Source organism: Oncorhynchus tshawytscha, linkage group LG13 (assembly GCF_018296145.1).
Source record: "Oncorhynchus tshawytscha isolate Ot180627B linkage group LG13, Otsh_v2.0, whole genome shotgun sequence".
NCBI classification, from domain to species: domain Eukaryota; kingdom Metazoa; phylum Chordata; class Actinopteri; order Salmoniformes; family Salmonidae; genus Oncorhynchus; species Oncorhynchus tshawytscha.
This window is the reverse complement of record NC_056441.1, coordinates 39,174,859-39,187,037: the sequence shown is the minus strand read 5'-3', so window position 1 is coordinate 39,187,037 and position 12,179 is coordinate 39,174,859. Positions and strand designations below refer to the sequence as shown.

The window sequence follows — 12,179 nt, the reverse complement described above, 5'->3', positions numbered from 1 at the left end:
CAAGATTCTCTGGTCTGACGAAACCAAGATTGAACTCTTTGGCCTGAATGCCAAGCATCACTTGTGGAGGAAACCTGGAACCATCCCTATGGTGAAGCATGGTGGGGGCAGCATCATGCTGTGGGGATGGTTTTCAGCGTCAGGGACTGGGAGACTAGTCAGGATCGAGGGAAAGATGAACGGAGCAAAGTACAGAGAGATCCTTGATGAAAACCTGCTCCAGAGTACTCGGGCCTAAGCCTGTGGCGAAGGTTCACCTTCCAACAGGACAACAACCCTAAGCACACACCCAAGACCACGCAGGAGTGGTATCGGGACAAGTCTCTGAATGTCCTTGAGTGGCCGGCTAGAGCCCGGACTTAAACCCTGATCACATCTCTGGAGTAGAGGTTGACCGATTAATCGGAATGGCCGATTTAATTGGGGCCGATTTCAAGTTTTCATAACACTCGGAAATCGGTATTTTTGGGCGCCGATTTGCATTATTATTATTATTATTATTATTATTATTATTATTATTAATTTATTTTATATTTACACCTTTTTATTTAATCTTTATTTAACTAGGCAAGTCAGTTAAGAACACATTCTTATTTTCAGTGACTGCCTAGGAACGGTGGGTTAACTGCCTCATTCAGGGGCAGAAAGACAGATTTTTCATCTTGTCAGCACGGGGGATTCAAACTTGCAACCTTACAGTTAACTAGTCCAACGCAATAACGACCTGCCTCTCTCTCGTTGCACTCCACAAGGAGACTGCCTGTTACGCAAATGCAGTAAGCCAAGGTAAGTTGCTAGCTAGCATTAAACTTATCTTATGAAAAACAATTAATCAATCACTAGTTAACTACACATGGTTGATGATATTACTAGATATTATCTAGCATGTCCTGTGTTGCATATAATCTGACTGAGCATACAAGTATCTTGACTGAGAGGTGGTAGGCAAAAGCAGGCGCGTAAACATGAATTCAAACACCACTTTCGTGCGTTTTGCCAGCAGCTCTTCGTTGTGCGTCAAGCATTGCGCTGTATATGACTTCAAGCCTATCAACTCCCGAGATGAGGCTGGTGTGACCGAAGTGAAATGGCTGGCTAGTTAGCGCGCACTAATAGCTTTTCAAACTTCACTCGCTCTGAGACTTGGGGTGGTTGTTTCCCTTGCTCTGCATGGGTAACGCTGCTTCGATGTGGTGGCTGCTGTTGTTGTGTTGCTGGTTCGAGCCCAGGGAGGAGCGAGGAGAGGTACGGAAGCTATACTGTTACACTGGCAATACTAAAGAGCCTATAAGAACATCCAATAGTCAAAGGTTAATGAAATACAAATGGTATAGAGGGAAATAGTCCTATAATAACTACAACCTAAAACGTCTTACCTGGGAATATTGAAGACTCATGTTAAAAGGAACCACCAGCTTTCATATGTTTTCATGTTCTGAGCAAGGAACTGAAACGTTAGCTTTCTTACATAGCACATATTGCACTTTTATGTTCTTCTCCAACACTTTGTTTTTGCATTATTTAAACCAAATTGAACATGTTTCATTATCTACTTGAGGCTAAATTGATTTTATTGATGTATTATATTAAGTTAAAGTAAGTGTTAATTCAGTATTGTTGTAATTGTCATTATTACAAATACATATCCTTATTTAATCGATATCGGCTTTTTTGGTCCTCCAATCTGTATCGGCGTTGAAAAGTCATCGGTCGACCTCTACTCTGGAGAGACGTGAAAATAGCTGTGCACCGACGCTCCTCATTCGACCAGACAGAGCTTGAGAGGATCTGCAGAGAAGAATGGGAGAAACTCCCCAAATTCAGGTGTGCCAAGCGTGTAGCATCACACCCAAGAAGACTCGAGGCTGTAATCGCTGCCAAAGGCGCTTTAACAAAGTACTGAGTAAAGCGTTTGAATTACTTATGTGATATTTCAGTTTTAGATTATTTTATGAATTTGCTAACATTTCTAAAAACCTGTTTGTTTTTTCATTATGGGGTATTGTGTGTAGATTGAAGGGGGGGGGGACTATTTAATCCATTTTAGAATAAGGCTGTAACAGAATGTGGAAAAAGTCAACGTGTCTGAATATTTTCCGAATTGCACTGTATCGAAGTCGTTAAATATAAACATTTCAAATGAATTATGTTTTCTTTTATGTTTTCCTTTTAGTGCTGGGAAGATGCCTACCTGATGTTACCGCTCTGAAAAATATTCCTAATGACTTTGCCAATACGTGGGGCTTGCCATCAAGCGTCAATGATACAGTCAATGGCATCAAGAACGCAAAAGGGTAGGGGGTGTTTCTGTGTGTGTCAAAAGTTTAGATACACCTACTCCATTCAAGATTGTTTTTTAAAATTTTTAAACATCACAGCACAGTCAAAATATATGGCAAATATAAATCAGGGTTCGGGGAAAATATTAAAGGGCAATATATTTTATTCATATTTACAGTACCAGTCAAGTTTGGACAAAGCTACTATCAATGGTTTTTCAATGGTTTTATTTTTTATTATTTTCTACATTGTAGAATAGTAGTAAAGACATCAACTATGAAATAACACATATAGAATCATGTAGTAACCAAAAAGGTGTTAAACAAATCAAATATATTTAACATTTGAGATTCTTCAAAGTAGCCACCCTTTGCCTTGATGACAGCATTGCACACTCTTGGCATTATCTCAACCAGCTTCATGAGGAATGCTTTTCCAACAGTCTTGAAAGAGATCCCACATATGCTGAGCACTTGTTGGCTGCTTTCCCTTCACTCTGCGGTCCAACTCATCCCAAATCATCTCAGTTGGGTTGAGGTCGGGTGATTGTGAAGGCCAGGTCATCTGATGCAGCACTCCATCACTTTCCTTGGTCAAATAGTCCTTACACAGCTTGGTGGTGTGTTGGGTCATTGTGTTGTTGAAAAACAAATGCTAGTCCCACGAAGTGCAAACCAGATGGGATGGTGTATCGCTGCAGAATGCTGTGGTAGCCATGCTGGTTAAGTGTGCCTTAAATTCTAAGTGAATCAGACAGTGTCACCAGCAAAGCACCATCACCTCCATGCTTCACGGTGGGAACCACACATGCGGCGATCATCTGGTCACCTACTCTGTGTCTCACAAAGATACGGCAGTTGGAACCAAACTTCTCCAATTTGGACTCCAGACTAAGGACAGATTTCCACCAGTCTAGTGTCCATTGCTCGTGTTTCTTGTCCCAAGCAAGTCTCTTCTTCTTATTGGTGTCCTTTAGTAGTGGTTTCTTTGCAGCAATTCAACCATTAAGGCCTCAGTCTTTGAACAGTTGATGTTGAGATGTGTCTGTTACTTGAACTCTGTGAATAATTTATTTGGGCTGCAGTCTGAGGTGCAGTTTACTCAAATGCACTTATCCTCTGCAGCAGAGGTAACTCTGGGTCTTCCTTTCCAGTGGCAGTCCTCGTGAGGGCCAGTTTCATCATAGCGCTTGATGGTTTTTCAATCTTTAATCAAAGTTTATTTGGTACGTGCGCCGAATACAACCGGTGTAGACCTTACAGTGAAATGCTTACTTACAGGCTCTAACCAATAGTGTGGAGAAAAAAAGTGTGTGTAGGTAAGTAAAGAAATACAACAACAGTAAAAAGGAATTTGAAAATAAGAGTAGCAAGGCTATATACAGACACTGGTTAGTGTCTGTAGTATGTAGTAAGTAGTATGTACATGTGGGTATGGTTAAAGTGACTATGCATATATGATGAACAGAGAGTAGCAGTAACGTAAAAAGAGGGGTTGGCGGGTGGTGGGACACAATGCCGATAGCCCGGTTAGCCAATGTGCGGGAGCACTACTGGTTGGTCGGGCCAATTGAGGTAGTATGTACATGAATGTATAGTTAAAGTGACTATGCATATACGATAAACAGAGTGGCAGCAGCGTAAGAGAGGGGTTGGGGGGGCACACAATGCAAATAGTCCGGGTAACCATTTGGTTACCTATTCAGGAGTCTTATGGCTTGGGGGTAAAAACTGTTGAGAAGCCTTTTTGTCCAAGACTTGGCACTCCGGTACTGCTTGCCATGCGGTAGTAGAGAGAACAGTCTATGGCTGGGGTCTATGACAATTTTCAGGGCCTTCCTCTGACACCGCCTGGTGTAGAGGTCCTGGATGGCAGGCAGCTTAGCCCCAGTGATGTACTGGGCCGTACGCACTGCCCTCTGAAGTGCCTTGCGGTCGGAGGCCGAGCAATTGCCGTACCAGGCAGTGATGCCAAATCTTTTTAGTTTCCTGAGGGGGAATAGGCTTTGTCATGCCCTCTTCACGACTGTCTTGGTGTGTTTGGACCAATCTAGTTTGTTGTTGATGTGGACACCAAGTACTTTGAAGCTCAACCTGCTCCACTACAGCCCAGTCGATGAGAATGGGGACGTGCTCAGTGCGCCTTTTCCTGTAGTCCGCAATCATCTCCTTAGTCTTGGTTATATTGAGGGATAGGTTGTTATTCTGGCACCACCCGGCCAGGTCTCTGACCACCTCCCTATAGGCTGACTTGTCGTTGTCGGTGATCAGGCCTACCACTGTTGTCGTCAGCAAACTTAATGATGGTGTTGGAGTCATGCCTGAACATGCAGTCGTGGGTGAACAGGGAGTATAGGAGGGGACTGCGCACGCACCCCTGGGGAGCTCCAGTGTTGAGGATCAGCGTGGCAGATGTGTTGCTACCTACCCTCACCACCTGGGGGTGGCCCGTCAGGAAGTCCAGGATCCAGTTGCAGATGGAGGTGTTTAGTCCCAGGTTCCTTAGCTTAGTGATGAGCTTTGATGGTACTATGGTGTTGAACGCTGAGCTGTAGTCAATGAATAGCATTCTCACATAGGTGTTCATTTTGTCCAGGTGGGAAAGGGCAGTGTGGAGTGCAATAGAGATCTGTTTGGGTGGTATGCAAATTGGAGTGGGTCTAGGGTTTCTGGTATAATGGTGTTGATGTGAGCCATTACCAGCCTTTCAAAGCACTTCATGACTATGGACGTGAGTGCCACGGGTCTGTAGTCATTTAGGCAGGTTGCCTTTGTGTTCTTGGGCACAGGAACTATGGTGGTCTGCTTGAAGCATGTTGGTATTACACACTCAATCAGGGACATGTTGAACATGTCAGTGAAGACACCTGCCAGTTGGTCAGCACATGCCCGGAGCACACGTTCTGGTAATCCATCTGGCTCCGTAGCCTTGTGAATGTTGACCTGTTTAAAGGTCTTACTCACGTCGGCTACGGAGAGCGTGATCACACAGTCGTCTGGAACAGCTGATGGTCTCATGCATGCCTCAGTTTTGCTTGCCTCGAAGCGAGCATAGAAGTGATTTAGCTTGTCTGGTAGGCTCGTGTCACTGGGCAGCTCGCGGCTGTTCTTCCCTTTGTAGTCTGTAATAGTTTGCAAGCCCTGCCACATCCGACGAGCGTCGGAACCGGTGTAGTATGACTCAATCTTAGACCTGTATTGACGATTTGCCTGTTTGATGGTTCGTCGCAGGGCGTAGCGGGATTTCTTGTAAGCTTCCGGGTTAGAGTCCCGCACCTTGAAAGCGGCAGCTCTACTCTTTAGCTCAGTGCGAATGTTGCCTGTAATTAATGGCTTCTGGTTGGGGTATGTACGTACAGTCACTGTGGGGACGACGTCCTCAATGCACTTATTGATAAAGCCAGTGACTGATGTGGTGTATTCCTCAATGTCATCGGAAGAATCACGGAACATGTTCCAGTCTGTGATAGCAAAACAGTCCTGTAGTTTAGCATCTGCTTCATCTGACCATTTTTTTATAGACCGCTTCACTGGTGCGTCCTGCTTTAATTTGGGATTGTAAGCAGGAATCAGGAGGATAGAGTTGTGGTCGGATTTACCAAATGGAGGGCGACGAAGAGCTCTGTACGCATCTCTGTGTGTGGAGTACAGGTGATATAGAATTCTTTTCCCTCTGGTTGCACATTTAACATGTTGATAGAGATTTGGTAGAACTGATTTAAGTTTCCCTGCATTAGTCTCTGGCCACTAGACCTTAAGGAGCGCTGCCTCTGGGTGAGTAGTTTCCTGTTTGCTTATTTCCATATCCATCTGGCTGAGTGTGGTCTTAGTGCCGGCATCTGTCTGTGGTGGTAAATAAACAGCCACGAAAAGTATAGCTGAGAACTCTCTAGGCAAGTAGTGTGGCCTGCAATTTATCATAATATACTCTACTTCAGGTGAGCAAAATCTAGAGACTTAGATTTTGTGGACCAGCTGTTGTGACTGCACTTGAAGAAACGTTCAAAGTTCTTGCAATTTTCCAGATTGACTGACCTTCATGTCTTAAGGTAACGGTGGACCGTCATTTCTCTTTGCTTATTTGAGCTGTTCTTGCCATAATTTGGACTTAGCCCTATTTGGTAGAAGACCATCTTCTGTATACCACCCCTACCTTATCACAACACAACTGATTGGCTCAAATGCATTAAGAAGGAAAGAAATTCCACAAATTAACTTTTAACAAGGCACACCTGTTAATTGAAATGCATTCTAGGTGACTACTGAGGCTGGTTGAGAGAATGCCAAGAGTGTGCAAAGCTGTCAAGGCAAAGGATGGCTACTTTGAAGAATCTCATGTTAAATATATTTTGATTTGTTTAACACTTTTTTTGGTTACTACTTGATACAATGTGTTATTTCATAGTTTTGATGTCTGTAGTATTATTCTACAATGTAGAAAATAGTCTAAATAAAGAAAAACCCTTGAGTAGGTGTCAAACTTTTGACTGGTACTGTATATACAGTGCCTTCAGAAAGTCTTCAGACCATTTTACTTCTTCCACATATTGTTATGTTACAGCCGTAATCGAAAATGGATTAAAAAACATTCTCAGCAACCTACACACAATAACCCATAATGGCAAAGCGAAAAGTTTGTTATGTTTTCCAAAATTATTTAAAAAAATACAGAACAGATACCTTATTCAATGCACTTGAAGAAACTTAGCTCAGGTGCATCCTATTTCCATTGATCATGTTTCTATAACTTGATTGGAGTCCACCTGTGGTAAATTAAATTAATTGAACACGATTTGGAAAGGCACACAACTGTCAATATAAGTTTCCACAGTTGACTGTGCATGTCAGAGCAAAAACCAAGCCATGAGGTTGAAGGAATTTTCTGTAGAACTCCGAGACAGGATTGTGTCGAGGCAAAGATCTGGGGATGGGTACTAAAACATGTCTGCAGCATTGAAGGTCCTCAATAACACAGTTGCCTCGATCATTCTTAAGTATGAGAAGTTAGGAACCACCAGGACTCTTCCTAAAGCTGGTCGCCCTGGCAAACTGAGCAATCGGGGGAGAAGGGCCTTGGTCAGGGAGGTGACCAAGAGCCTGATGGTCACTCTGAAAGAGCTCCAGAGTTCCTCTGTGGAGATGGGAGAACCTTCCAGACTTACAACCATCTCTGCAGCACTCTACCAATCAGGCCTTTATGGTAGAGTGGCCAGACGGAATCCACTCCTCAGTAAAAGGCACATGACTGCCCGCTTGGAGTTTTCCAAAAGGCACCTAAAGACTCTCAGACCATGAGAAACAAGATTCTCTTGTCTGATGTAACCAAGATTGAACTTTTTAGCCTGAATGCCAAGCGTCACATCTAGAGGAAACCTGGCACCATCCCTACGGTGAAGCATGGTGGTGGCAACATCATGCTGTAGGGATGTTTTTCAGTGGCAGGGAGACTAGTCAGGATTGAGGTAAAGATGAACGGAGCAAAGTACAGAGAGATCCTTGATGAAAACCTGCTCCAGAGCGCTCATGACCTTGAAGGCGAAGGTTCAGCTTCCAACAACCCAAAGCACACAGCCAAGACAATGCAGGAGTGGCTTCGGGACAAGTACTCAACAAAGTACTGAGTAAAGGGTCTGAATACTTATGTAAATGTGATATTACAGTTTTTGTAGATATAAATGAGTTAACAATTTTAAACCTGTTTATGCTTTGTAATTACGGGTATGTCCAGACCTGAGTGGTCATTTTTTAAATGTAATAAACTAGGAATAAGACAACTAGATAACTAGGCTTAGACTTTTATGTTCATCCTTTGACACATAAACAGGTGTAATAGTTAGTATTTTATACACAAACAACCCAAGGAACTGTCAGTGAGCTGTTGTACAACCTCTCAAATTATCCCTCAATGTGCTGTAGTAATCAATACACTTACTGCTACTGAATACCAGCAGTCAAAGAAAGCTTCTGTTACCCTCTCTTTCTATTGAGCTCTGTAAATGCCACCAATTCAGGAATGTACTGTTACAAAACAAACTTCACATTTCTTTCTTTGTTCCTTTTATCTCCTTCTCTATTTCTAAATCGTCTCTGCTTTAATCTTAATTTATCCTGTAGTACTCTTTGCTGTTTTGTTTCAAAGACATTGTCAGTAATTACCAGCATTAACATGTCTTTTCCCTGTGTGTCTGTCTTGTAGTGACATAGTAAACAGCTTCAATGCCAAGGAGATTGGAGTGAGAATCTTTGAGGACTTTGCGTCGTCATGGCAGTGGATCATAGCGTGAGTTCATTTTCACCTCTCATCAGACCACCCCCTACTGCCAGTTACTTGTCAATGCACAATTTCCAGTGTGCTGTGGTATTAGATCAGGAGAAACCAGAGAAGTTTGCATGGTCGCGCTATCTTTCATGTTACACTTAATTTATTTAACTTATTAAATATGAGAGAGCTTCTTTCTGCAGCAAACATTGATAAGAAATGAAATGCTTATTAGGGCTCGGACGATACCAGCATTACTGCAAGGAAACAAAACACGAAGCGGATTTCACTTTAGGAAACTGCCCTAATGTTGGAAACAAACATCATGTTGTCATCTAGTCAGATTTTATATATTTTTCAAGCTACAGCAAACAATATTTTACATACAGACGGTTTTTAAAGGACCGACGAGCTTGGGCTGCTTCGTGTTTTCATTTTTGCCAAGAAAAAAATATTGCGATACTGGTATCGTCACAGCCCCAATGCTTAAGTGCTTATAAAACTGGACAAACCTGTAGGTGTCAAAGTATGTGTTTCACCTGTATCAGACCCATATCTTTATATACATGGCTTTGACATGTATATCCGGTGGCTTGATACATATTTACAAATCATATTTACAAGTCAATTATGTAATAATCCTTCATCTGTGACACCGGCCTTATATTTTAATAATGACCAGAAATGTCTCTTTCGAATTTTTGTTCTCCTCCACCTCCTTAACTTTATTCTCTCTCCGCTCTTCCAATCCACTCTCTTACCCTGCTGTGTTCCTCTCTCCTCTCCTCCGTCAGTGCACTGGTCATAGCCATGGTGGTCAGTTTTCTGTTCCTCCTTCTGTTGCGGTTTATTGCCCCTGTTATGGTCTGGGTCCTTATATTTGGAGTGTTGGCAGTAGGTGCCTATGGTAAGTCCATTGATAATAACAGGTGTGGTAATATGTCTACTAGCATGCATGTCGTGTACTCTCTCTAGTAGGTCTAAACACACATGACCAAAAGTATGTGAACACCTGCTCTTTGAAAATCTCGTTCCAAAATCATGGGCATTAATGTGGAGTTGGTCCCCCCCCCTTTGCTGCCAAAACAGCCTCCCCTCTTCTGGGAAGGCTTTCCACTAGAAGTTGGAACATTAATGCAGGGACTTACTTTCATTCAGCCACAACAGCATTAGTGAGGTCGGGCACTGATGTTGGACAGTTAGGCCTGGCTCGCAGTCGGCGTTCCGATTCATCCCAAAGGTGTTCGATAGGGTTGAGGTCATGGCTCTGTGCAGGCCAGTCAAGTTCTTCCACACCGATCTCGACAAACCATTTCTGTATGGACCTTGCTTTGTGCACGGGGGCATTGTCATGCTGAAATAGGAAAAGACGTTCCCCAAACTGTTGCCACAAAGTTGGAAGAACAGAATGTCATTGAATGCTCTAGCGTTAAGATTTCCCTTCACTGGAACTAAGGGGCCTAGCCGGAACCATGAATAACAGACCCAGACTATTATTCCTTCTCCACTAAACTTTACAGTTGGCACTATGTATTGGGGCAGGTAGCGTTCTCCAGGCATCTGCCAAACCCAGATTCGTCCGTCTGGCTGCCAGATGGAATAGTGTGATCTATCACTCCAGAGTCCAATGGCGGCGAGCTTTACACCACTCCAGCCTACACTTGGCATTGCACATGGTGATCTTAGGCTTGTGTGCGGCTACTCGGCTGTGGAAACCCATTTCATAAATCTCCCGACAAACAGTTCTTGTGCTGATGTTTCATCCAGAGGCAGTTTGGAACTCGGTAGTGAGTGTTACAACCGAGGACAGACGATTTTTGCGTGCTATGCACTTCAGCACGCGGCGGTCTCGTTCTGTGAGCTTGTGTGGACTACCACTTCGCGGCTGAGCCGTTGTTGGTCCTCGAAAGGCCATTCTATTGCCAATGTTTGTCTATGGAGACTGCATGGCTGTGTGCTCAATTTTATACACCTGTCAGCAATGAATGGGGCTGAAAAACTGAATCCACTAATATGAAGCTGTGTCATCATACTTTTGTATATATAGTGTATGTAGTTCACATTGGTTTAAGAACATGGACTTTTCAGGGTGGTTAAAGCATATTTTCTTTTCTCCCTCGCACTCTGCCTGACTATCTGTAGGCATATATCACTGCTGGTGGGAGTACGACAACTACAGAAAGTCGGCTGTCTCCATCACTGACATAGGCTTCACCACCGACTTCAAGGTCTACCTTCAGGTCAAGGAGACCTGGCTGGCCTTCTGTGAGTCTGATATTACACATGCTCATTTTATGTCTGTTTTCTTCTGTACACAGACTGACAGACATTCATTTCTGATGACAACTTTGACCATTGTTGACCTATCTACTTCCACCCTACATCTTTATCTCTCTCTTTATCGCTCAGTGATAATCCTGTCTGTGGTAGAAGGCATTCTTCTCCTGACCTTGATCTTTCTGCGGACCAGAATCCTAATCGCCATCGCTCTCATCCAGGAGTCCAGCAAGTGAGTCATGTTAGATATATGAGCCAGGATTACACATACTGGCCCATACTTACACACACACACAACCATGTATTGTGACAAATATTCTACCAATATTGCGATACAACCTAACTTTTCAGCACACGTCCTGTAACTATGTCGTTCTCTTTCACAGGGCTGTCAGTCACATGATGTCTACGCTGTTCTACCCTCTCATCACCTTTGTTCTCTTGGTGGTGTGTGTGGCCTATTGGGGCATCACTGCTCTGTATCCTCTGTCATTTAAATATTTGTGGGTATTTACACTGCCTATTAAGGTTTTATGACAAAAGGTCTGTTTTGTATCTGTTTTCCACATCTACAAACTCCACAGTATAGGTAACCCACTTAACAGAGGTTGTTTAGGTATCTGGCCACTTCAGGTATTCCAGTGTACAAAGTGGTGGCTCTCAACTCTACTCAGGATAACTGTGGTCAAATCGGCGGCAATGAGACCTGTGACCCACAGGTAAGTGTCCCTGATTAACTTTGACCCTATAGAGATACATGCAGAAAGCCCAACTCAGAAATACACAGAAAATGTGTCTACTTTAAAAGGGAGAAAAAAAAGAGTTTGACCCCTTTCCATCTCTCCATTCATATCTCATCCCTTCCTCTTTCATCTCTCCCCCTTATCGTTCCCTCAGACATTCTACAACTCTACAGACTACTCGTGGTGCCGATCGGCGCGCTGCATCTTCATCAAGTACAACAACGAGGGCCTGCTGCAGAGAAACCTGTTCAACCTGCAGATCTACAACGTGGTGGCCTTCCTGTGGTGCGTCAACTTTGTCATCGCCATGGGCCAGTGCAGCCTGGCCGGGGCCTTCGCCTCCTACTACTGGTCCTTAAACAAGCCCTCGGACATCCCCACCTTCCCGCTGTCCCAGGCCTTCATCCGCACAATACGGTAAGGGAGTAGACCAATGCTTCAACAGTAGGGGTGTGGTGGTGCCTTTCCTTGCCTGGCCACTAGAGGGTCCACAGACCATATACTGAGTGTACAAACATTAGAAACACCTTCATAATATTGAGTTGCACCCCCTTTTGCCCTCAGAACAGCCTCACTTTCTCAGTGCATGGACTCTACAACCTGTCAGTGTTCCACAGGGAT

At 43.7% G+C, this 12,179-nt stretch overlaps 1 protein-coding gene across 2 annotated transcripts in view; it reads left to right on the top strand.

The window, feature by feature from the left end:
- LOC112264899 (choline transporter-like protein 4) overlaps positions 1-12,179 on the top strand; it is a 49,638-nt gene that overhangs the window by 33,543 nt on the left and 3,916 nt on the right. For both annotated transcript variants that reach the window (XM_042295725.1, XM_024441807.2), the window contains 8 exons: positions 2,174-2,294; positions 8,476-8,559; positions 9,333-9,445; positions 10,681-10,803; positions 10,948-11,047; positions 11,202-11,294; positions 11,432-11,534; positions 11,713-11,975. In XM_042295725.1, the coding sequence (XP_042151659.1) occupies positions 2,174-2,294; positions 8,476-8,559; positions 9,333-9,445; positions 10,681-10,803; positions 10,948-11,047; positions 11,202-11,294; positions 11,432-11,534; positions 11,713-11,975 (1,000 nt within the window). The remainder of the gene's footprint in view (positions 1-2,173; positions 2,295-8,475; positions 8,560-9,332; positions 9,446-10,680; positions 10,804-10,947; positions 11,048-11,201; positions 11,295-11,431; positions 11,535-11,712; positions 11,976-12,179) is intronic.